At 40.7% G+C, this 26,291-nt stretch overlaps 3 protein-coding genes across 4 annotated transcripts; 2 read left to right on the top strand and 1 right to left on the bottom strand.

Annotated features, from left to right (window-relative positions):
• Positions 1–43: 43 nt before the first annotated feature.
• Positions 44–5,943, bottom strand: tefm (transcription elongation factor, mitochondrial). Its single transcript, XM_085774693.1, has 5 exons — positions 5,806–5,943; positions 1,698–2,185; positions 1,274–1,423; positions 926–1,104; positions 44–749 (listed from the first exon to the last, which is right to left on the bottom strand). The coding sequence occupies exons 1-5, from the start codon at positions 5,846–5,848 to the stop codon at positions 485–487; spliced, it is 1,125 nt and encodes a 374-aa protein (XP_085630819.1). The 5' UTR covers positions 5,849–5,943; the 3' UTR covers positions 44–484.
• A 1,371-nt stretch (positions 5,944–7,314) lies between these two features.
• LOC146991569 (arf-GAP with dual PH domain-containing protein 2-like) lies at positions 7,315–11,398 on the top strand. The gene is made up of 11 exons (XM_085774681.1): positions 7,315–7,660; positions 8,236–8,366; positions 8,630–8,721; positions 8,979–9,067; positions 9,187–9,299; positions 9,398–9,544; positions 9,831–9,914; positions 10,000–10,062; positions 10,255–10,332; positions 10,541–10,769; positions 10,883–11,398. Exons 1-11 carry the CDS (start codon positions 7,573–7,575, stop codon positions 10,909–10,911), a joined length of 1,143 nt encoding a protein of 380 aa, XP_085630807.1. The 5' UTR covers positions 7,315–7,572; the 3' UTR covers positions 10,912–11,398.
• Positions 11,399–12,193: 795 nt separating this feature from the next.
• Positions 12,194–25,736, top strand: rhot1b (ras homolog family member T1). Of its 2 annotated transcripts, XM_085774659.1 has the most exons (20): positions 12,236–12,580; positions 13,512–13,570; positions 13,752–13,833; positions 13,968–14,011; positions 14,105–14,158; positions 14,324–14,376; positions 14,778–14,886; positions 16,331–16,432; positions 16,656–16,754; positions 16,886–16,994; positions 17,093–17,213; positions 17,614–17,698; positions 18,440–18,585; positions 19,475–19,575; positions 19,746–19,876; positions 20,244–20,327; positions 21,614–21,736; positions 21,839–22,041; positions 23,407–23,529; positions 24,396–25,736. In XM_085774659.1, the coding sequence occupies exons 1-20, from the start codon at positions 12,544–12,546 to the stop codon at positions 24,511–24,513; spliced, it is 1,983 nt and encodes a 660-aa protein (XP_085630785.1). In that variant the 5' UTR covers positions 12,236–12,543; the 3' UTR covers positions 24,514–25,736. The 2 variants fall into 2 exon arrangements, with proteins under 2 accessions (XP_085630794.1, XP_085630785.1); XM_085774668.1 differs by lacking the exon at positions 23,407–23,529 and having other exon boundaries at positions 12,194–12,580.
• The last annotated feature ends 555 nt before the right edge of the window (positions 25,737–26,291 follow it).

Genomic DNA, 26,291 nt, shown 5'->3' with positions numbered 1-26,291 from the left:
TGTGCATTAATTTTATTTTAAAAAAACACTCTTTTTCAAATGGATTTTACACACTTGTGATGTGAAATCAAATGAGGTTTTATTTACATGTAAGTGCAACCATGAAGTATAAATAAAACATACATTTTTGTAAATTCTTCTTGATCTTGCAAAGTTATTGATGATTGTTCACACAGACATGACAAGCAAGAGGTATTTTTTCTAAAATTGTTATTCTAAGTTTCTGCAAACCAACATGAAAGAGGGGGTGGCAAACATCACTTGGTTTGTTCAAGTGTCCAAGATCAGCAGTAGAAATAACAAATCACCATAGCAAAATAAGTCTTGAGTGTTTAATGTAACCTTAGGTATATAAAATACTTTAAATAAGCCAACCGTTACCACCCTGTCTGTCCAGGGATACAGGAAGGCTCAGGATGCCACTTCAGAGGTCAGTGGGTTTTGGTGCACAGTCAGCAGGGTGTGACGTGGGTCCAGGTGGCAGCTAACTGGAGGATTCACTGAGCAGCTCATAAAAAGCTACAGCCTGGAGCAGAGCATCACAGAGCTCCTCTCCTCCTCTCCTGCTCCCCAACTGGAAGGAGTTCCTGTACTTGACCAGCAGCTCTTGGGGAAAGTTTATCCTGGGAAGCTTTTGAGTCACCGACTCGGTCATTAGCCGACGAACTGCCTGTGCCCCGCTGGTCCGACACTCCCCCACCATTAGTCCAAAGTGGCGTCCCACGGCAGTTCGCATCATGTTCAAAACTCTGCAGTGGAGTAAAGAAATTGTTGGGTCATTTAATGTATGTTCACTTAAGAGTTCTTGATTTAAAATGAAAAGCTGAAGCATGTTTGGTATTAAATGAGCATGATTTAATTTGATTTAATGGTGAATGTTGAAGTTAAAAACAGTCACTATTGATGTTTTATTCCTTTTTCCTACCTGGGAGGAATATTGGCCTCTGGTGATGAGACTTTGGGCTCCAGCAGAGCAAACAGCATGGCCTCCACTGTCCTCATGTGGGCCATAATGGGGAACAGGGCAGTATTCTGCACCGAGATAGAAGATTTCTCTATAATGTAGAAGTCAGCAGACGGGAGCGTTGACACGACTGCAGAAACCTGTTGGCAGAAAAGGAAAAATTACAAATTGTGCAGCAGAGGATGGGTTTAGATTGTGTAAGGTGACATCCACCCAAACAACGAAGTAACAACACAAGGTAAATGGCTGTTATATGGCTTAACAATGACAGTAAACTTTAAGTAATAACAGACTGGTGGTGTTACTCACGTCATTCAGGTAAGAGGAAGCCATGTATGTTCCCTTCAAGAAGTTGGGACAATCGAGCTGCTGCCAATCCAGTAAAGTCATCCCACGGTCCACATGTGCCCAGGCAACTTTATTAGTTCCGCATATTATTGACACTATGGAATTGGCATCCTGAATAAACAAATGGGGAAAAAAAGTGAATTTTTTGCATTTCCCTTTTCACAGTTAACATCGTTGAATGAAATAAGGTGAATACCAAAACATTTTTACAAACAGTCAGACTTTCTTGTCTTGATTTATACCCATGCCTGTGTTTCAGGCAGACAGAAACTACAATTACAGCTTTGTGTGATGAATTAAACCCATGACAACCCACTTTAATTTGTGTGTCGACGTCTAGCTGAGTGTGATCATTAAATTCACGCAGACGGGAGCAGAGCCTCACCTCCAACCAGGACCTGTCCACCTCTGGCCTGATAAACTTGGCCAGCTGGATCCTCACTTTCTTCTCCTTCTTCACCGGGTTGAGGATGGAGTTGAAGACTATGACAGCACTTTTGTGTTTGAGCAGAGGTACGTTCACCACGCTCTCCAGATTTTTAAAGGGTCCGTTTTTAGTCCTGTACTCCACAATGTTGAGCGACTTGCGGCCTCTGAGGAGCTTGACGTCGGCCAGCTCTGCCGGCGAGGCGTTGTTGAGCAGCTGGAGGATTGTGTCTCGTTGCTCGGAGGTGTAGCAGGCGTCCAGAGGTCGGTTGGCTTCGTCCTTGCAGGGCTCAGAGGTGGAGGAGAGGGTGGCGTTCAGGGTCTCAAAGCCGGCCACCGGTACCCGGCTCCTCCAGCAGCATGTGCACTGGAGATACCGCAGCTCCAGCTCGGGGAGGGCGCCGTGCCGAGGTCCCCGGAACAAACCACACTGCCCGGCGTACTGCCCTATGAAGACAAAGTAGGGGAGAGTGGGGTAAGATTAACATCTTTTCATATTCATGTTCATCTCAATTATAGTTTTGTTGCTAACTAACATATCTGCATATATTCCAGCCAGGGGCCTCATTTATCAAAGAGCGTGTAAAAGTCCTCTTAAATTTTCAGTACGACGGAAAGGCAAAATGTGCGTACGACCAAAAAATATACACTCTTTTCAGATCTATCAAACTCCGCGTACACAGGCTGCATGGTATTTCCCTTGATAGATCACACCGGACCTGAGAAAAGCGTGGATGAGAACACGCCTCATACCCAGCCCCCTAAACGGCCCCACGCAACCATATGTGGTCAATGCAAATCAGTTACGTGCATATTAAGTAGCCATGTGCACTCTGGAAACGTGTGGAATGACGTCAGTGGAAGACGGTGAAGACAACAGACGGACGGAGAGCGGAGGAAGAAGCGGAATTTCTCTGAAAGCGAGATACACGGTAACACGGCAGTATCAGTCAGAAACATCATCTTGCATTGAAAGGCTTCAATAAATACAAAAAACTCCCAAATCTAAATGAAACAGAACAGAAAGAAGAAGAATCATATTTATTCTGCCCCTTATTTTAGATTATGTCATAATAATTTAAAGCAGGGTTTCCACTGCCAGTCAGTACTACTTTGCACCCCTTTCCGTTCACTGGAAGACTTTGATTTTCATTTGTGCATAGCTATAGCCTATATTTAAAAAAAAAACAAAAAAACATTGAAGTCCACCAGTCTGTGACTTTTCCTAAAATGATGTTGGGCAGCACCCAGTTTTGTTAAATACAATAAATATTATTCACACAAAAAATATGGATCATGTTTTCTCATTTGCTTTGATTTGCGCCGACATTATTGTGCTTGCTGCTTGCTTGTGTGTGTCCAGTCTGGCTACGTAACACACGCACGTCGCAGAAATTATTTTCCAGACTGGACAGACTGGTTGTGGAAGAGGTGTAGCCTACATGCAGGGTGAAAATATCAATATGATATCAAAAGAAAACGAAATTCGTTTTATAAAGCCAGTATTTAGGAGCAAACTAGTGTAAATGCACAGGGGAAAAATCTGAGTCGCTGTGCTTTTCATGTAAAGTGCCGACGTCAACACGTGTGCGGCGGTGGTGGTGGTGGTGGGGGGGGGGTCATCATCACCACCACTTGCTACTTCAAACAGTGTCCGCGCTCCTCTCTCCCTCGCATACTGCAGTTCTCTGACTCTGCAGCGGTGTCGCCAATTCCTCTTGTTCTTCAAAAAGCGTGTAAATGCCGGTACGCCATGGTCGGACTGGTCGTAAATTTTTGCTCTTACTCCCGACAAGTTTTGGTTTGATAGATCCCAAATTAGGCGGAGAAAAGTGCGTACGCACAAAATGGGGGAAAGAGCGTGTAAAAAAAGCGTGTATCGTGTATCCACAATGATATATGAGGCCCCAGGGGCCTCATTTATCAAAGAGCGTGTAAAAGTCCTCTTAAATTTTCAGTACGACGGAAAGGCAAAATGTGCGTACGACCAAAAAATATACACTCTTTTCAGATCTATCAAACTCCGCGTACACACGGCTGCACGGTATTTCCCTTGATAGATCACACCGGACCTGAGAAAAGCGTGGATGAGAACACGCCTCATACCCAGCCCCCTAAACAGCCCCACACAACCATATGTGGTCAATGCAAATCAGTTACGTGCATATTAAGTAGCCATGTGCACTCTGGAAACGTGTGGAATGACGTCAGTGGAAGACGGTGAAGACAACAGACGGACGGAGAGCGGAGGAAGAAGCGGAATTTCTCTGAAAGCGAGATACACGGTAACACGGCAATATCAGTCAGAAACATCATCTTGCATTGAAAGGCTACAATAAAAACAAAAAACTCCCAAATCTAAATGAAACAGAACAGAAAGAAGAAGAATCATAGGCTATTTATTCTGCCCCTTATTTTAGATTATGTCATAATAATTTAAAGCAGGGTTTCCACTGCCAGTCAGTACTACTTTGCACCCCTTTCCACTAACCCCCAACTTCCATTCACTGGAAGATTTGATTTTCATTTGTGCATATTAAAAAAAAAAAAAAAAAAAAACATTGAAGTCCACCAGTCTGTGACTTTTCCTAAAATGATGTTGGGCAGCACCCATTTTTGTTAAATACAATAAATATTATTCACACAAAAAATATCGATCATGTTTTCTCATTTGCTTTGATTTGCGCCGACATTATTGGGCTTGCTGCTTGCTTGTGTGTGTCCAGTCTGGCTACGTAACACACGCACGTCGCAGAAATTATTTTCCAGACTGGACAGACTGGTTGTGGAAGAGTTGTAGCCTACATGCAAGGGAAAAATATCAATATGATATCAAAAGAAAACGAAATTCGTTTTATAAAGCCAGTATTTAGGAGCAAACTAGTGTAAATGCACAGGGGAAAAATCTGAGTCGCTGTGCTTTTCATGTAAAGTGCCGACGTCAACACGTGTGCGGTGGTGGTGGTGGTGGTGGTGGTGGTGTGTGTGTGTGTGTGGGGGGGGGTGGGGGGGGGTCATGATCACCACCACTTGCTACTTCAAACAGTGTCCGCGCTCCTCTCTCCCTCGCATACTGCAGTTCTCTGACTCTGCAGCGGTGTCGCCAATTCCTCTTGTTCTTCAAAAAGCGTGTAAATGCCGGTACGCCATGGTCGGACTGGTCGTAAATTTTTGCTCTTACTCCCGACAAGTTTTGGTTTGATAGATCCCAAATTAGGCGGAGAAAAGTGCGTACGCACAAAATGGGGGAAAGAGCGTGTAAAAAAGCGTGTATCCACAATGATAAATGAGGCCCCAGGATGTTGTGCATCCCTACAAACAAACAGAATGGGTGTTAACATAACTGTTTTGATAATATAGCATGTCCAAGAACAGTGGTCTTGTGGCACAAGTTGAGCCCCTCCTTCCCTCCATCCATCTCCCACCTCCCCCTTGTCCAGGTTACAGGTGAACACAAACTGCTGGGACCTGCTGCTGACACACCAACTCACTGAGGTTTGGGGAGTTTTGCGATTACATCACATCTTGGGAAGAAGAATCTCTCATCTTTCAGCTTTCTCTTTGAAAGTAAAGCTTGGCCTCACCATAAACAGCTTAGCCTGTTTCCATGAATGTATTGTACTGTAATCATAAACATCCAGAATACAGCCAAAATACACTCATTAAGTGGCACAGGGGCAAATGGCTCAACTTACCCTATTATTGGTGCACTTTCATGCTCGGTTTACTACCTCATGTTGTAGCTCGTAGATACCAAAAACCCATGTATAAAACAAATTTATAATGATCTCGTTTGATCTGAACACAATTCTCATGAAACTTGAGATCAACTAAATTCACTTTCGAGAGTGAAACATGTTTTTTGGACATAAATGTCAAACCGCTTCACTCTCTTCTCTTACCTTCACAAACTTTAAACATTTAAAACTTGACATTTTCACATTTAAACCTCTATAACTTTAAATTAGCATTTGCAGCTGGCTGTGTTAGCTCAACGTTAGCGGTCTGTGCGCTGCGGTGTTAGAAAACAGGCAGTAAAGATAAAACATTTCACAGTGAACACATACTTCTCTGGACGACCGAGGACAGAAACCGCCTGGCGACCCACATTGTTGTTAGTTGAAGTAAATAACAGATGGTTTTTTAGCTATAGCATCATGCAGGTGGAGCAGCTTCGTCCTCTGGTTGTTGTCCGACGCTCAATAATCGACCGGTGCAGCACAACAAACCCGCGTTACATTGGTTCCGGGGTCCTTTTTCTTCCATTGACATGTGTGGAAATACGGTATGTAGCATTTCGTCCGATGCTTTATTGATACCCACGGTTTATGTTAACATTACTAATTATATCATTGATGAGAGAACGATTATCAGAGGTATAGCTACCTCCTCCTACGATTCAACTCATTTCAACAGCATCACAAACACTATCTTTCATAGCCTACAGAACAACACTTATATTTTATTACACTTTATTTCAGTGTTTCACATTTTCTTCTACTGCAATTAACTCATGTTTTTCCACATGAGTGTATTTCCACCACTAGGAACCAGGGACCCTAGGAATCAAAATTACAGTCTGATACAGTTTAGTAGCTCCAGGATCAATAATGATATGCAGACAGTGTCTTGGTTCTCCGGAGGTACTTTTGCAATCTATTCATTGCTTCACACAGGAAAGAAGCCAAACACACACACACACACACACACACACACACACACACACACACACACACGAAAAACAAACAAACAAATAATTGTAATTTACATAGACAAAAAAAAGAAAAAAATATTCATGGGGAGGAGTGAAGAATGCCAGCTTGGTTTTATACAATAAGAATGGCCATGGTGATTCTTGATTCAGGATGTTTATATCCAGAATGACATTGTTGTCTGAGCACTGAGCCACACCGCCACCCTTGGCTTTGAACTGCACAAAGGTCAGGTGTGTTGCCTGATGACGAACATAAATCAACCATTCCTCTCCTTCTCTGGCCCAAAATCATTTGTATTTTCAGTAGGCTACAGAAAATATGGCTAAACATTATTATTTTGCTGTGGATGTTGTTGTGTAGCCTATACCATTGTCTGTCTTGTGACGTATGTCCTTCATTGTGCAGTCTATGAAAACAAATTTCCCCATGGGGGACAAATAAACTTAATCTAATCTAATCTCTTAAATACTTCAGTCACCACCCATGAATAAATTTGAACTACCAGCAAACTACTGCGAAAACTACACATGGTTCACTATCCAAGGTTCTTAGATCAAAAAGGTCATCAATAGTATTTTTTAAGGTATAACTAATTGTACCAGATGTGCAGGTCTTTTAAAACCTCACTTCTTTGGTCTAAAATGTATATTTTTACAGGTTCCATTCATTAATTGTATTTCACTGCATTGTCTCTAATAATGGTTTTGTTATGTGTTTGTGTTATGTCTACCCTGCTTTTCAGTTAAATTCAAAAAATGAATAGTAGCCTACATTATACTGTAAATCTGCATGAAGCCACATCACCCACACAAGCTGAACCACAAACTAATTTCATATAAGTCTAACAGCCTGATCCTGTAAGTCATTCACCCTGTTACGTCTGTTTCACTTCCTTTCTCTGTTATTTCTGGACCTATGTGTTTGTGTGCAGAACAATAAACTGCATGATGCTGTGCTTTTAAGAGGAAATGCTGGACCGCTGGTCTGCGAGAAGAAATGTTGTTTTTCACCTGCTACAGAGCAGACTAGCTCTGTACCACAAGCTGGTTAAAATCGACATGGAGTTAGTACTATTTCTTGTTGGGACTCAACTCTAACAGGGGGAAACGACTAACACCTATGGCCAATCTGGAGAGAAATAACAAAATCCTGCTCGATTTGGTGCGGCAGCCAGGTAACAACATGTGTGCTGACTGTGGAGCTCCTGGTAAGTGCACTAATTTGTTCTAACCAGGACATTAGTACTCCATGTTTCTTTTTTACTTTCAACAATACATATTTCAGCTATTACAGACCATAACACCTGAACTCTTTATGAATTCATGTTTTCTTCAGGTAATAGTGAATTGTAATGGGTAAACTGTAGCTTTTATCCCAGAGCCATGTGAGGTTGTTTGTTAACTGATCTCCAAAACTATATTGTTATCGTCACGTTTTAAATTCAACTCTTACAAGGGGAAGTGGAGCTGCTGTATACTGTGCATGACCTCATTGTTCCTCCTGCAACTACCAACACTTTTTGTCGCCATCACTGCCATGGGCAGTGTGTGAGCAATGGAAACAGTGTGTTTGTGTCTGTTTGTCTGAGAAAAGTGAGAGGGAGAGAAAATATATATTTAAAGACAAACAACAAATTTTCATTTTGTGTATTTCACTGCTGACATTACCCCTGTATTTGTAGTCTCTGTTGGCCCAGAAATAAACATCTGTTTGCACTTTAACGTTTTCCGTCAAACAGTTCGTACTTCATTTGGTTCCTTCTAATACTGTTTTTGCCCACAGATCCGGACTGGGCCTCCTACACTCTCGGTATCTTTGTGTGCCTCAACTGCTCTGGGATGCATCGGAATTTACCCGATGTCAGCAGAGTGAAATCAATACGTCTGGACCTATGGGAAGATTCACTAGTAGAGGTAAAGGCCTGCAGTTTGGATTCATCTTATTACAGCTAATAGATATAACATGTATTCATTATTTATTCTATTTAAATCTTCATTGACAGTTGCTTTCTGTGTTTTTATTATACTTATCTATCTCTTTTAAAAAGTACTCTGATCTCTGATCTGTTGTTGATCATGAGTTTTGGCTTGGAAAACAAAGCAGGATTTCTAAATGAGTTACATACCATGCATAATTTCTTTTGTATTGGTATAACCTTTTAAATCTTGGGTTTCAGTTCATGCGGGAGAGGGGAAATTCTGCTGCCAGAGCCATTTTTGAGAAGTGCATCCCTGCCTTCTTCTACCAGCCACAGCAAAAAGACTGCATGTGAGTGACCGCTTGAAACAGCCATTCACACCACTGGCTAAGTGGAAGTGAAAAGTGAAGACTCAACAAATACTCTAATTAGTGAATGGCAGTGGGCACTCCTGTTGCACATGCAGCACAGAGAAAGAGGAACAAACAATGTCTGTTCAGGAATGAGGTGGAGCTTCTGCTAAAGACGCTATTATCAATGGCAGGCCCACATGTTTGCTGTGCCTCGTATTTTTTAAACAGTTGTTTTTCATCCATGCTGCTTTTAGTGTCCTCAAGGATCAATGGATACGTGCAAAGTATGAAAGAAGGGAGTTCACAGGAGAAAATAACTACATTCACCAAGTTTATAATAAAGGTACTGACTACTCTATTAATACCATAAAGATTGTATTCTTCTTTATGAATCCGCATCAGTTTTCTCCACAGATCGTAAGGTGTCTCCCCTTTATGGTTAATTTGATATATCTGATCCAGATCCATTTGAATCGACACTATGGAAGAAGGGCAAAGACAACAAGCAGTTTCTTAAAAGGACCTTTGTGCTGTCCCGGAAAGATTTCACACTCAGATACTTCGTCAAAGACGATGTGAGTAGTTGTCCACAGTGTTTTATGGGCATATTTAGGTTACACTCAAAAATGTTTTCTTTTAAAATCCTACCTCATCCTTCACATAAAAAAAACAGTCCAAGGTTCCCAAAGCTGTCATCTGCATGAAGGATCTGAATGCAGTTTTCCAGCCAGAGAAGATCGGCCACAGTCATGGTCTGCAGATATCCTACCTGCAGGACAAGCGTACGAGGAATTTGTTTGTTTACCATGAGAGGGGTCAGGTAAGCTCAGCTAAAGAGCTGTTTCATTTCCACTTTCAGCAGATAAATTACTTGATTACTGTCTTGGTAACTACAGCACACACACAGAGCATGTGTGGAGCCAGTTAACTCTGAAACTCACAACTGTTAGAGAGAATGACAGAGGAATAACAATGTAGTCCAAGTAAAGCTGACGTTATGAATTATGTATACCTGAAACGTATGAAATTGTCCAAACAATACACCTGCATTGATTGTAGTTCATGTGCTTGATATACCATCCTTTATCTGATGCCTTATGCTGTAGGATGTTGTATCTCTATTCAATGCTATCCGGGCGACCCGATTGGCATACCTTCAGAAGAAACACCCCACTCTTCAAGACACTGATGTGAGACAGTTTTCATACATTGAAATGGACTGTTAAAATGTTTACTGTGACTTTTGTTCATCATTTCTCATGTCCCTTCACACAGTTTATACCTCAGTTAACAAGACACTGTCTGAAGGAGGGATACATGGAGAAAACTGGACCAACGGTCTGTCAGCTTTCCTTATTCTATATAAAAACATATGGGTTTGTTTGGTTTTATATGACAGATTAATTTGATCCTTTCTTTCTTTCTTTCTTTCTTTCTTTCTTTCTTTCTTTCTTTCTTTCTTTCTTTCTTTCTTTCTTTCTTTCTTTCTTTCTTTCTTTCTTTCTTTCTATTGTGTATGTGTGTTGTCAGCAACGGGAGCCATTCAAGAAGAGGTGGTTCACACTGTGCCCATCGGACAGAAAGCTTCTATATTTTAAAACTCCTCTGGTAAAGAATACTGTAGATAGTGTGTCATTGTGTCTGCACTGTGTCTACAAAGATTAGATGAGATTAGATTTTATCACTCAGTTATAAAAAAGTACAATGATTATGCCTTATTCACATCAGTCTGACATGAAACAAACATATTGTTTTCAGTTGATCACACCCATGTTTTTCACTGAGCACTTCCCTGTGCTTGTGGTATCATTCTCAGGATGCTACAGAGCTGGGTGCTGTCTTCATAGGCTCAGAGAGCCACAGCTACTCTGTGTCAGAGAGCAGCGGCAAGAGCACGAGAGGGGGCCGGTGGCGCTGTGGCATCACGCTGCAGACTCCATTCAGAGAGTTTCTGTTTACGTGTGAGCAGGAGCAGGAGCAGAGGGAATGGCTGGAGGCACTTAGGAAGGTCATCTCTCAACCAATGACACCAGAGGACTACTCTAGTGAGATACTGGTTTTACCTTTGATACAGTACAGCTTAGCATAGAATGAGTACATACACGTGAAATAATGGTGAGTCCTCCTAACCCAGTCTTTCATTCTGTCTTTAATTCAGATGAAGCCAACTTGAGAAGGGGAAAATGAGTGGAGCGGTTTCATGGTATGCAAAATGTCATACACAACAAACGCAATAAAGAACATCCTTTTGGGACATAATAGACTGACAGTGTCACTTCCTAAAGTGACGCTGACACTTAACTCAGCCCTGCCTCCATCGTCTGTTACTGAGACATTGCTTCAGAGACATCAGAAACAGTGTCTCTGAAATGTATTATTTTGTCTTTGCCAACAGTGACAACAGATTAAAGCATTCTCCTGCAATACATTACCAATGCATGAAACCAAATGGTGTATTTTCTCAGTTTCTCCTATTGTATTTATTAAAAAGAAGGACTCATTATATAATTTGCTCACTTTTGTTGTAATTTTGTGTTTTCTGTTTAACTCAATTTGCACTTTAAAAAAAAAGAAAAAAATTAGACTACTACTGTTTGTCACACGCTTGTATTTTAGCTGTGTATATTTGAAACAAAAAGCTTTTTGAATGTTGAATAAATTTTAACCACACCTGATTCCTTCATTCTTTTCAAGAGCACAGATACAGTTTTTATAGAATTACATCAGTAGAAGTCATGATAGAGGTGCATCTATGACAGATGCATTAATTATAATGGGCAGACTAGCATGATACATCAGGATGGATTATAAATCTGACTGGGTGAGTAGACTAATACATGCACAATGCAGAAAAACATGGTAAAATTGGATTACCAGAGCGCCTTAGCTTTGGTGATAAAAACTGGTCAAATTTACCAAATATGATTGATTTCCAAATGTATTTCTGCAGAAGTGACCAGATTATTGCCTAATTAGTAGCAGCAGTAGTAGGCTATATGTGGTAGTAGAGTGTTTGAGTGACCTTTAACTTTGACTTAACATCAACTTGTATGTTACAATATAATTGAGACTATTCCACTGAATGTCTGATTCAAATTTTGATAAGCCTCTTGTAGCTAAGACCTCTTGCTGCTGTTGGTCTTCTGTCCACTAGATGGCGCATGTTGACAGGCGCTGCTAAACTGAGGGGATAAAAAATTAAGACGTCTCACTCCACACCATTCCCCTGGTACCACAGTAAAAAAAAATGTAATCGCGCTTGCAAGCAGCAAGGAAATTAGGAAGTCTAAAAAAAAATAATTATGATTTCGGTCTGTTTTCTAAGTTACAATGTGTACCTATAGCGGAGTATATGGTTGACTGTCGAGGTGGGAACTACAAGGATAGGAAAGTGGGTGACTTGAAAGTTTTCTTTCAACACTTGACGATCTTTGCCCAGCCTCAGAGTCAGCTGAATCCGGAGGGGCGTGGTGGAAACACGCTGCTAGCGACCGACTGCAACAGCCAAGTTAGTATGTAGGTTAGCTGGCTCGACACAGCAGCAGTAGCGCCAGCAGCAGCATAGCAGTGTGTCAGGGAGGTAGAATTTAGTAGTGGGGGGAAGAAAACAACCTTGGTGTTATCTAACTGGTTGTACAAACCTGCCACGACTGTTCACCGTCTCTTCTGAACCAGTGCGAACCGGAGCGAAATGCGGACGTAGCCGTTAGCAAGCGAGCCAGGCCGAGCAGAGCTGTCTGGCTGTACCCTTCATCCAGAGAGGAGCATAAATGGTTCACACTAACCGGTTTGCGGAGTTGGTTGTCGACGCCGGAGAGGATGCGCAAGGACGTGAGGATATTATTAGTGGGGGAGCGTAAGTAAAGCCGTCGTTTATATTTTGTAAGTTACTGGACAGGTTATATTGGGCTGCGCACGGGGGTCAGACCACGTTAGTGCTGCTCACCTGACGTTGCTTGGATGCTACCAGTTGGGCATGTGATGCTGACAACCACACCAGAGTCTCATGGTGATGGTTATGTGTCTGGTCATTTCAGCTCATCCTGAATCTTCTATCAATAATGAAAAACAAGTAGCTCATAAAATACAACGGTTGCCTTCTCTTATTACATTTTGCATTACCTTATCTCACTGATGCCATTGAGGACAACCTTTGAAATCACTGCAGAGATGCCCTTAAGTTACCTGTAGCAAAGCTTATGAAATGGATGCTATTTTAATATAAATCTCTATTTAAATATCTTTAAAGATGCCAAGTGACATCCTCCTATTTTTTTATTATTATTATTGGAATATCATTGAATTGAAGGAAGTATCCCCCAAACAGGTTAAGTCAATATGTTTGTCCATAGTTACTACTCCTTTTCTTTTTCATGCTACTTCTTGGCACTCAACTACAGTGAGCTCAGTTATTTTGGGAAACTAGGTTGTTTCACCCTTACTCTTCTAAGCCCCGTATTATTAACAGATTAGTTGATTGATTCTTGTAGTTGTAGTAAAAAAGCAACTGGACTTAAACTCTTCCAGTTGCTTTTTTACTACAACTCCACAAGAATAAGATGACCTGGATGACTGAGAACCTTCACGGACATTAGTTGATTGAACATTTTCACAGGTCTCTTGTTTAATAATAAAAATCCTTTGGGCAACTAGAGCCAGTGTGGGACCTGTGGTTCACACGCAGAACCTTTTGATTTGATTCTCATGGCCTGAATAGCATGTAAAGATGTTTTTTTTTTCACAATCAAAACAAAACAAAAACCTCATATCTCTCCATCTCTCAACAGCCAAGGTGGGGAAGACGTCTCTCATCATGTCTCTGGTCAGCGAGGAGTTTCCAGATGTGGTATGTATGGAGAATGTATTTTATAGATATTGGTAACCTGAATGATGCCTCTCCACCTGGAGGGGAATATCTGGCTTTGTGGTCTTTAATGGCACAGATTTAACTGGGTTATTGAAGCTATTTAGCCGGTTGTAAAACATATGTCAACAATAACTAAATGTGTCACTTGTGTCTGTACCAGGTGCCGTACCGAGCTGAGGAAATCACCATACCTGCAGATGTCACGCCAGAGAGGGTTCCCACACACATTGTGGACTATTCAGGTACCTGAAGGCCATGACTGTTTAAATCTTTTTAAACTCCAAATATTTCCATCACAAGTATACATTTGTTGCCTGGCTAAGAGTAAGCGTAGTTTTAAGGTTTTAACTGTAGTACATTTGTCTTCCTCCAACAGAGGCAGAGCAGACAGATGAGCAGCTGTTTCAGGAAATCTCCAAGGTTAGTCAGAGCACTACACATTTCAGTTGCACTCAGAGAGAAGTGCTGAGCTCTGATGGAACTAATGGACATTTGTGTGGGTCTCTTTTATAGGCAAATGTAATTTGCATTGTCTACTCTGTCAACAACAAGAAGTCCATAGAAAAGGTGAGGCACCTCTGCTGCCAGCATTTCCATAATTAGTTTGCATTACAGTTAAACACCCCACCTTAAAACATGAGACTGTGTGACTCATAAATTAGCGTGTTGTCTCTCAAAAACAAAGATCTTTGTGTGTGTTTATCGTTTCTATCTTTGTTTTCATCTGGGTAGGTCACCAGCCACTGGATCCCTCTCATTACCGAGAACACGGACAAGGACAGCAGGTGTGTACTTGTATAAGAATAGTCCAGAGTGTTGTTTGTCATGTCAGGTATGGACTGTAGAAATATGCCACTGGGCCATGAGCAGCGTGTCACAGCAAGAATACAAAAGAGCGTTATCTGTAGCAGAAATGTTCTACTAGTACTTGAAGTGATGATCTATTAGTCACAGGGTGGAAAATGTCTCACAATTGTTTCACTGTAGCAAACAGCAGTGTGAGTGCTGCAGCTCACATGAGCGCATTCAGCCTCACTGTGATATGACTCACTGCTGTTACGGGAGGGAAGAGTATTGAAAAGATACAAAGAAGTAGTGAGAAGTACTATCGATTTTACAGCCACTATCTTTTAAATTGTTGTGATGTGACTTTGGTGTTCATGCAATGCCGGGGTGATGTGTCCAGGGTTCCTCTGATCCTGGTGGGCAACAAGTCGGACCTGGTGGAGCACAGCAGCATGGAGACCATACTACCCATAATGAACCAGTACAGTGAGATAGAGACTTGTGTTGAGGTGAGAGACCAATCTGTTTACTGTTGCAGCTGTGTTTCAGTAGTAAAACAATAAAGGAATTGAAATTGTGTGAGTGGAACAAAGCATTATCATCAAATGTAGTCTTATAGTCTTAATTTGCCCAACACTCAATGAGTTAATACCGCGATTAATTGTGAAAACAAGTAATTGTCACGTCCCTATTGCCCAATTGATGTTATAACCCTTCATACAACAGCAATGCTTTTGATCCAGACAACAGATAAACACAAAGCAGAAATGAATACCTGCTGCTGACACCAACTCATAAACAAAACATAAAGAGGGGAAGAAACTAAACAGCAGTCCAGCATTACCTATCAGGGGGAAACTGAACTTAGTAGGTGCCAAGAGGAACAGTTTTGTTTGTCCACTGAACTAAAGTTAAAGTAGAAAACTTTCAAATATCTGTAAATACAATAAAATCAATTTCTACATAATGACAGTGAATATGATTATGATTACCATGTTTTACTATATGCAATATGGTGCGATAACCCATCGTATTTTGCATATAGTAAAGCCTTTAACAGCCTTTGCTTGTCACTGTATGTGCTTGTTTATTATTCGCACTAGCAACCAAACTGAACATGTGTTTGTCGCATGCACTGTGTCAATTTGTCACTCATCATCAGCTGTGTGATTTTGAACTGTGTGGGGACTGTCAATCAGGAGAACTCGGCGGCAGCTTAGATAATGTTTTCAGTTTTGAGCTTGTATCCAGTAACCCAAGTGAAAGTAGGGGCCAGCAGTACAAGAGGATTTGATACTTGATGCTGGTCAGGAGCTTAACTCAAGCCCACATCATGATGAATGCTGTATGTGACGTGTCCATGTAAGATGACCCAGTAGTGTGTGACAATTCTTCAGTTATGATCATGTTTGTTCCGCGTTCACTGTCCGTTGACCTCACCCTGTGTTCATCTTTAACACTGACTACTATCTTCAAACAGGGAGTCGCCTGTGTTTTTATTTCAGACTGGTTAATTAGACCAGGCGTGTCGCGCAGACAGATCCTGTGTGTTAATACCCTGTCTGGTCCTTACTTAGCTTACACACACACACACACACACACACACACACACACACACACACACACACACACATACACACACACCACACACACACACACACACACACACACACACACACACACACACACACACACACACACACTATGCAGTACAAGACCCACACACATAAAGATAGCTAGGTAATGCCCCTGTCAGGGCGCACCTTTAGAACTACGTTGTCACTGCTGATATATATCAAACAGGACCACACAGTTCTTGTGCACACATGGTTGCACTTGGCAAGTTTTTTTTTTTTTCCAAGGCTATATCCAGTTTGTTTCCAGCACTGCACTGCAGCATTGAAAATCCTTGCATTTATAACCAACTCCCTTTTTTCTTTTTCTTGTGTCTAGTGTTCAGCAAAGAATCTGAAGAACATCTCAGAGCTCTTCTATTATGCCCAAAAAGCAGTTCTGCACCCCACTGGTCCCCTCTACTGTCCTGAGAAAAAAGACGTAAGAGCAAGAATCACCTGAGCAAATTCAGCAACGCTCTGCTTCTGTGCTTGTTTTACATCAAGGCTTGCATTGAAAATCGATATGAAGCCACATTTGACAGAACTACTAAATAGCATACTATCTGAATGATGTTCTTATACTGTAAACAGAAATTTAACAAAATTATACGTATGAAATATTTTTGTTGAAGTAATTTTTGATTTCCCGTTTGATTTTCCAGATGAAGCCTCTGTGTGTGAAAGCTCTCACTCGAATCTTCAAAGTGTCAGACCTAGACAATGACGGGATTCTCAATGATAACGAACTCAACTTCTTCCAGGTAAGTAAACTGATCAATAGCGTAGTTGACAACTTTAACAGTAACTATAAAGTGAACAATAACACGGTTGAGTCCATTCCTGCACTCATAAGTTTTGACTCACATTGATGTTTTTATCTGGCTGCCCATAGCGGACATGCTTCAATACGCCATTAGAGCCTCAGGCATTAGAGGATGTTAAAAACGTGGTGAGGAAGAATTTGAATGATGGAGTAAGTGATAATGGACTCACTCTGAAAGGTAAGAATAGGTGGATTTATCTCTTTTTTTATTTTCTAAAACATAAACTAACAGAACTGCAGTCACATTATATCTGACTGTTTTCTGTAACCCCACAGGTTTCCTGTTCCTCCACACCCTGTTCATTCAGCGAGGTCGCCATGAGACAACCTGGACAGTGCTGAGGAGATTTGGATACGATGATGACCTGGAGTTAAATCAGGACTACCTCTTCCCACCGTGAGTCCCAGAATTAATTTTTTTAAATGACTGTAGCATCTTTTTATCCCCTTTCAGGATTAATCAAATTATTTCTCTTTGTCTATGCAGTGTCGGGCTCCCCATGCATTTGTGCACACTATTCTTAATTTTCTTAGGGTAACATTGTGGTTTTCTTTTCGTTTCTGCTCATTGTACTTAAATTGTTAGTGTTTCATTCATATACTAATTGGCATTACACTATAGTTTAGCAAGGAAGGATGATTTAAATTGAGTAGAATTAATATGCACATTGTCACCGAACCTGCTAACATGTCTGAGGGACCCCGACTTAATTCCATTATAACAGTTATCCTTTTAAAAAACACACAGTGGTTCTTGTGTTTGTGAACTTTGTGAACTTTCATCTGACTCTCCCTAGATTGAAAATTCCTCCAGACTGCACCACAGAGCTCAACCACAATGCCTACCTCTTCCTCCAGAGCGTCTTTGACAAACATGACAAGGTACAATCCCGTAGACCTGGTTCTTTATTTACATTAGCCTCTGCCCTAGAGAAGCACTTAGAGGAAGCTGCTCAGTACGCAGCACAGTGTAAAACCAAAATACACTCCCACAGCCAACACCGACCATCTGCTGAGGCGTGAATTAACTTCTTGCCACTGAGAAGGGATTGACAGGAGCATTACCTGCGAGGTTCAAATGAAAGTCGAAGAGTGAAAGTGGCAGCTTGTGCCAAGATCTGCTCTCTGTTTAGTATGGGTGTGAGCTTTGTTTCATAATGTTTGTCTAGTGGTTGATAATCTGTGCGATGTGATCTACTGGGCGTGTAGTTCATTCACTTTACATTCACCTCTAAAATCCCACTCGAGATAATTCCTGCCTTTTTCCTGCCAGTCCGTATTTTGGCATAGATCGACTTCCTGAATGTCAGTCAGTACGTTTACATGACACTTGAAAAAACCGAATTATTGCCTTAATCCGACTATAACTGGACAACTGAAGTGCATGTAAACACCTTAGTCCGACTGAAATCGGAGTTGAGAACTCTGATTAAGACACCCAGATAATGCGATTGGAATTCGATTTTCTCCGTCATGTAAACACCTTAGTCGGAGTATTTTCTCAGTTTTCTCAGTTGCATGTATATTGAGACAAGGACAGAAGTCCGACTTGACGCCAAAATCGAATTTTGAGCATAGCTCGATTAAGCTCTGCATGTAAACGTACTGTGTGTCTCTTATCAGGACCGTGACTGTGCCTTGTCACCAGAGGAGCTGAAGGATCTTTTCGATGTTTTCCCCTACATGCCCTGGGGTCCAGATGTCAATAACACAGTTTGCACTAATGACCAAGGCTGGATCACCTACCAGGGATATCTCTCCCAGTGGACGTAAGTAGGCGTTTAATTAATTTAAAGCCATTATGGCCCTGCTCGGACCTGGCATCAACAAGTGTCTCGGGTGATCCGATCACAAGCAGACAGCTCTATACGTCTGTTCACACACCTGGCATTACAATGTGTCTGAAGTGACTGCTTGTTGTGAACGGATATCACATCCCGGCTTTAAATTCAAATAAATAGGTTTGTGTTTTGTTTCTAGCCAATCCAGCTGACAGATGAATTTATTTGTGTGTGTGAGCAAAGAGAGGTTGAGGAAATAAATTTAGCTGCTCACAGCAAAACAATGGAATGAGCTTTTAGTCATTTGAAATGGTAAAATACACTGCTCAAAAAAAATAAAGGGAACAAACAACACACCTTAGATCGCAATTAATGAAATATTGCAGTTTAAAATCGTTATTCAATATATAGTAGTGTGTTGAGAACAAAATAACATAAAAATGATCAATGTAAATTAAAATTATCATCCCAGGTTGATTTCACACAGGTGTGATATACTTGGAGTTACAATGTGTTGTTTAAGTGTTCCCTTTATTTTTTTGAGCAGTGTATTTAAAAATATTATGAAACTCTGAGAGCACTAATTAGACCGTGGCGGAGGACATCGATTGAGTAGGTAGCCCACATGTGGTCCAGACCACCTCTGAATGTGATGTGATCTCAAATGGCGTCCTCACTGTGACTGGGGATTGTTCACACCTGAGGTCAGAGCTCATGATGACAAGAGTGGATGTTGATAATGGTAATGCTGGATCGGAACAGCATCTATGCATGTGTGATGTTTAAAAGTTTCAGACTTTGGCGAAAAGATGGTTTCTCTATAGGTCATCCTTTTTTAATTTTCTTCAACTTTATCCTTCAACTCACTCTTGTTCAGGCTAACTACATATCTTGACGTCCAACGATGCCTGGAGTACTTGGGTTACCTTGGTTACTCAATAATTGCTGAGCAGGAGTCCCATGCATCAGGAATCACAGGTATTGTAACATGCTTTGCACACCATTGAACTTGTTTACTCATGTAACAGTCATGTACTCGGTCATCACATCAACACTGTTGTTGTTGATGACTGACTGCAGGCGTGTGTTGTATACAGCAACAGTGTTCACTGATCCTCTGATGTCTGTGTGTGGTTTGCCCCCTGCAGTGACCAGAGATAAGAAGATTGACCTGCAGAAGAAGCAGACCCAGCGTAGTGTCTTCCGCTGTAATGTCTTTGGAGACATTGGCAGCGGCAAAAGTGGTTTCCTCCAAGCGTTCCTGGGTAGAAACCTCATGGTAAAACAAACACAAGATCCAGTAGTGAACATTTTAATGCATATTTTGCCATTGAATATATTGCACTATTTCCCTGTGTTTCCTCTTCCATTACCCTTCAAAAAGAAAAAATCAAAAAGACAAGAAGGAAATGTTTTTGATTGATTAGTAATGTATCACTAAATATTACAGGACAAATTTTTTGTGTTTAGTTTTTTAGATTAGTCACAGAATAAACTGTATACTACAAAACCCATTGGCCTTTCTTGCAAATATGGGATTGTGTTACAGTAATATAGTCATTTTGACCTTCCCCCCCATAGTTTTGAACCATAGTTTCGCTCACATTGTCATCCAACTCCTATGACCCTTTTTCTCTTCCCCTCAGCTCCAAAAGACAATTAAAGAAGAACACAGATCCTACTATGCCATCAGCACAACATATGTTTACGGTCAGGAGAAATACCTTCTTGTGAGTATCGCATACCTGAAATTTTCAATTACATTTGACTCACCAGTAATTTTTGCAATCATGAGTTGTGTCGAGAGAAAACTCTTCTAGCGCTAAAACAACTGGCAAACAAGCAGTTATCATAAAAACGAAATTCACAAAATAAAAATAAATTGCATTTGTTGAACATGTAATAAACAAAAAAATACATACAAAATAAGTGAAATAAACAAATTATGATATTGCAGAGTTTAGTATACACTGATATTTCAAATGAGAGGTGTGAGCATTGTTGTTTATAAAGTCTAACAGACAAGGGGCTGATGCCATCAGAGGGTCAAACAAGGTCCTCAGTAGTGACCTCTGCACTCCAAAAGACCTGAGTGCCCTCAGTAGACAGTCTGCTCTGGCTTTTCTTGTATTGGGCGTTTGCATTGTCAGACCAGTACATTATTCAAATCCAATACAAAAGTAATACTAATGCTATTCTATATGTATCACCATAAATGTCTTTGAGGTTGTCAACTATGAACCACTGAGGGCAGCCCAGTCCAAGGCTGCCTGACTGTACTTATCTGGCTGTATATATAAGCTGCTTATCATGCTCATCTAGTGCTTTTGTCAAGCAAGCGTTTGTACTTACTCGACAAAAGCCTCAGCATTGCTTGCTTGCAAAAGTGCAAACACAGTAGTGTTTGCATGTAATATTGTAATACCCAGAAATTGAATAAAGCTGGTTTTGCATGAGTGTTTAGGTGCAGGTATGATGCCAAACATATCAGCTCTGCAGTATCCCCTACTTTTAGCTCATCTTCACATTTAGCAGTTAACCCACAATAATGGACATTAGCCTACTAGTCATATAAATGGTGTTAGTTTACTCAGGTCAGCTGCACACTATCTATGTTGCCATTGGCTGATCTGAAGTTTCACACGCAGTAGGCCTGCGCCAGTATTAAGTGATATGGAATCTGCTATACTGTAGACAATATTTCCCACCTCATGCATTCTTTCTCATATGAATCTTTTTTCATTCATTTTTTTTCTTCTGTCATTCTGCACCGCTGGCAAGTTTGACTCTCATTGCACTGCTTTACTTCCTTACATTGTGCCTGCACATGGAAAAACTGCTGATCATGTATACCTTCATTACTGTGATATTAAAAATATAACAGTCATTCATGGCAATATTTTGGCGAGACTATATCCAAGCCCAACACACACAGAAACTCTCCACATAGTGCAGCACAGACTGTTTTATTTAAGTTCCCTGTAGATTGTAAGACAAACTCTCCTCTCCTGTCCAGCTTCATGAAGTCTTCCCTGACTTTGACTTCCTGTCTGACGCTGATATGGCCTGTGACATTGTCTGTCTGATCTATGATGTCAGCAACCCTTACTCCTTCGAATACTGCGCCAAAGTCTTCAAGGTAAGACTACGTATTCACTCGCTTGCCTTTTGTTGAAACACAAATATTTACTCAATCGATAATGTAAACATCACCGTTGATCAACCTGTGGTCCTCCCTCAGCAATACTTCATGGACAGCAAGACACCCTGCATGATGATAGCAGCGAAGTCAGACCTGCCAGAGATCAAACAGATGTACGGCTGCAGTCCTCTGGAGTTCTGCAGGAGGCACAGGATGCCGCCTCCCCAGTCCTTCACCTGTAGCACAGCAGCAGCACCAAACAGAGACATCTACACCAAACTCACCACCATGGCCATGTACCCGTATGTATACAAATACTACACCAGTTTTTTTTTTTTTTTTGCAATCAGTAAATCATTTAAATTTATGTATGTGTATTTATAGCTGAAGTTTATATCAATTCCACCCAACTCTTGTTCACAAGCAATGGTTAGGGTTACTACAACTGCAATTTAAAAGTCTCATGTTATTTATCCAGATTTTGGTGCCGTTAAAATGATAGAGCATATGATTGCAAATGTTTTTATTTATTTTATTATCAACTTTCTCATTTGAAATGTTTCAAAATCATAACAGAACTTGGCAAGTTATCAAGTTATCATCACTTTTACAAGGTGCAAATCTACAAGCTAATGGGTAACTGCTGTTGCGACACAATGGTTAATACAAGCTGTCACCCACCAGGAGAAGATTGTTTACTTCTTTTCCAATAGCATGTGCATGTAAAAGTGAAATACAATTTGCTTACTGTTGCTACAAACTAGAAACTTTTTCCTCTGACACAAGGTCTGTATTATACGTTTGCTTATGTAGCTGGTACTAGTAGTAGTAATAGTTTTGTAAATCCTCAGCTAGCTTTGATCACAGCTTTAAATATCTGATTGAAATGATCTGTCTGAAGCAGGTCAAGTGGATTCATCTGAGCATAGTTTACAGTTACAAATCCACACTCTGTGTATCTTCCTTTCCTTGCTCAGTATAACCTTGCTCCCCACAGGGATCGTTCCTACTCTTTGCACGTCTCGGTATCTGACATCGTGTTCTCCAGTCTACATGCATTAATACACTTCACTGCCCTTTGGATGTGTTACTTTCCGTCTGATGCCACAGTGTTTTGCATTGTAGGTAAATGGGCCTCCCTGGGGAGTGCTAATGTTGATGTCTCCCTGAGGCTCACACTCTTGCAGTCAAGTTGTCAGTACAGATAACCTGTCTGCATATCACACAGTTAAACAGATACATTATTACATCATAGCAGACTTTGAACTCAAGCCCAGTTTATTGAATTTACTTTTGCCACATTGATGCAGTAACTACATTGTCTCTTTTGGGTACACAGAACATAAATTGTATTTAAAAGGTTTTTCATCCACATAACAAAGACATATTTTCTCATCCACTTTCTCTTCATTGATTAGTGTATTGAATTTCCTCATTTGCCTCAATATCCCACAGTGGAAAAATTCCAGCTTCTCTTTACGGACCTGGCTCTGATGTGATGAGCCACATTGGACTCTTGTAATGGTGGAGGCATCTTTCAACTCTTTTTCTCTGTTTTTCTCTTCCCTTTGTGTGTTTTGCATGTGTCCTATATGTTGGGGTATGTTTCTAAACCCACTGCGTGTGTGTTTTTTGTGTGGGTGTGTTCTCCCCAAATCTCTCCTCAGCCATGCCCGGCTGCGCTGCATGTGCACTTGTAACCGGTGCACCTTCTGCTTGTGTCAGAACTTCCTCAACTCTGAGCTGCTGCAGACGGTCAGGGCCAAACTCTACGCTGTCGTACTTAGAAGGTCCTCTTTACTTCTTACAAAGTCTTTTTATTTCTATGACATCTTACCATCATCACAGCATACTGCTTTTTATCAGTTATTTTTTCTTTTTTCTATTTTACTCTCTTGTTGACACCACCTTCCAACAGATTTGCTTAATCTCATTTTGTAATGCTTTTTTGAAACATGCATTTTTTGTACTTCTCTCTCATTAGAACATCTTTTTCCTGGCACATTTCCTTTGAGTCCTTTGATTTTTGTCCTTTTCCTTCAACGATCCTTTCTGGTTTCTGCATCTTCCTTATTCACCTTTCTTAATCTTGACGTTGCTTGCAAGCTCTGACTGATTTTGATTTAAATCCCATTGGGTTGGTGTCAACTTACCTCTTGTTGTCTCCATTGCTCATGTCACTGTTCCTCAGCCGTCTCATCTAACAGAGCTGTCATAGCTCATAAGTAGTCTTGTTGTCTCGTGTCATTTCTATAATCCTGCACGTCTCTCATCTATTTGATTCGCTTTTGTTTCAGCATCTCCATATTTAGAAACTTTATCACTGTTCTGTCGTCACATCATCCTTATTTCCCTCATGTTTAATGTGTTTTCACCTCATCTTTTTTAGCAACACTTCTTGCTCCTGGCACTTCATCACCTTTGTTTCAAACTGGATAGTTTTTAGTTAAGAGAAATAGTTGTAGATGATGCAGTAGATTGTGCAGAGTCAGTGCTGCTCCGTTTAGTAATTTATGAGGTAGAAAATCTGTCTAACTAGGTTATTTTCATACTTTTCTTTGTCATCTCTATTTTCAACCTTATCTCTTTATTGATTACCATCCTTCCCTTCACTATGTCTGTGTATTTATCTGTCTTCACCCTCTCTGTTTAACAGACATGTCAGCCAAGCAGACCTGGCCAGCTCAACCTTCTGGCTCAGAGCGAGTGTCGGGGCCACAGTGTTCGCAGTGCTGGGCTTCACCATGTACAGAGTGCTGCTCAAACCACGGTGATCATTGGGCATTTTGGTCCAACCTCCTTTTACCCATGGTACATATAAGGCTATTTTGATCAGTCATAACATTAGGTTTTCCCATTCACATTAAATAAATAAAAACATTCTGGAAAATCAGTCATGGTTTTGTAGTTTAATAGAGAAAAATGTATTTTGTTTTTCGGGGAAGAAAATATGTGCTAATTTACTTTAGCAAACATCTTTTTTTGCATTTTCATTCCATTGTAATTTTCTCTTCTTGGGGAAGAAGAAGAGAAAAATATTTAATTTTATACCAAAATTGCTAATTTGGTTAATCTGTCTGCAAGTATTTGCAAAGTAAAGTAATATATTTATATTTATATAAAAAGTATGGTAAACTGCTGGTGAGCTGTAGTGAGATACATATGAGTGAGTCACAAATATAGCTATTTTTTGGTTGCTTGCTGGTTGAAATAATGAACAACCTTGGTGTCACTTGTAATAGGGACTGCAGTGTGTGAGATATGCAGAAGAACTGATGCTTTCATTAGACTGAACAATGTGTAAATAATGTATATAACATAGTAGACAGTACAATTGTTTGTCCAGAAGAGCCATGTCTGACTCACACTAATAGCCAGGTCATGAACTTGCACAAACATTAGCATTGATTACCCAAATTGACAAAACATTGGTTTGTCTTTCATGGCCAAACGCTTGGATGCAAGTTTTTTTTTTTCTTCTTTTTTTTATGTTTGTACATCTGAGCATGTTAGTGTTTCATCGGTGTATGTGAATGTGTGGAATTAAGGCTATCCATCCTCTCTCTTCGTCTTTACGTGTGTGTGTGTGTGTGTGTGTGTGTGTGTGTGTGTGCGAGTGTGCGTGTGCGTCTGCAACAAAATCTATGGTGTACAGACCATCCTGTACATTTTGTGTTTGCATGCTTCAGAATTTCCAACTACATTCCAGTATTTTAGGATTTCCTTTACAATAAAAAAGCCAACTTCTCTTTATTGTTTGCTAGCTCTGAATAATCCAGGGTTGTTGTTGAGAGTGCTGAACTGAGGATAGTTGAGTCATAGTGAAGTTTGACGATCATTTGATCCTTGTTTTGATTCCCTGTCAGCTCTCCTGGTCACAGAACATGCAATAATGTTAATTTCCATATAACTGCAACTGCTTGCCACAAGGTTCAGTTTGATGTGTTCACTCAGTCCTGCCTTTCCAAAAGTTTACAATAAATAATTATGTCTATTACATCTGGGCTAATGAAATTTATTCTTTTTACCAAGAGATTTAAATATTCTTTCATGACTTGAGGAAATTTTCTTTTTGTGTGTGTGTGTGTGTGTATCTCTGAATAGCACTAACCCACAGACGGCTTTGTGGGTGATGGTCAGATGCCTTTTAATGAGCAAGATGCAGCATGGCAGTACAGTGAATGACACTGTTGCCTCACAGCAAGAAGGTCCTGGGTTTGATGCTTGGTGGACTTGTCGTGTTCTCCCTGTGCTTGTGTGGGTTTCTCCAGGTTCCCCAGCTTCCTTCCACAGTACAGAGATCCACATTAGGTTGATCGGTGACAATACATTTCCTGTAGGTGTGAATGTCAGTGTGTGAATGTCATTTGTCTTTGTGTGACAGCTCCATGGTAGACTGGTGACCTGTCCAGGATGTACCTTGCCTTTCCCTATATGAGAGTAGGAATTGGCTCCAGCTCCCCACAGCCCTTCACAGATGAGCAGTACAGACAATGGATGGATGGATGGTTGGATGGATGGATATGAGAAGTGTATTTACTAAGACACAAGA

The sequence above is a fragment of the Trachurus japonicus genome, chromosome 1 (assembly GCF_045865225.1).
Source record: "Trachurus japonicus isolate A0001 chromosome 1, Traja_1.0".
Lineage (NCBI taxonomy): Eukaryota > Metazoa > Chordata > Actinopteri > Carangiformes > Carangidae > Trachurus > Trachurus japonicus.
This window is presented reverse-complemented; position numbering and strand designations above follow the sequence as displayed.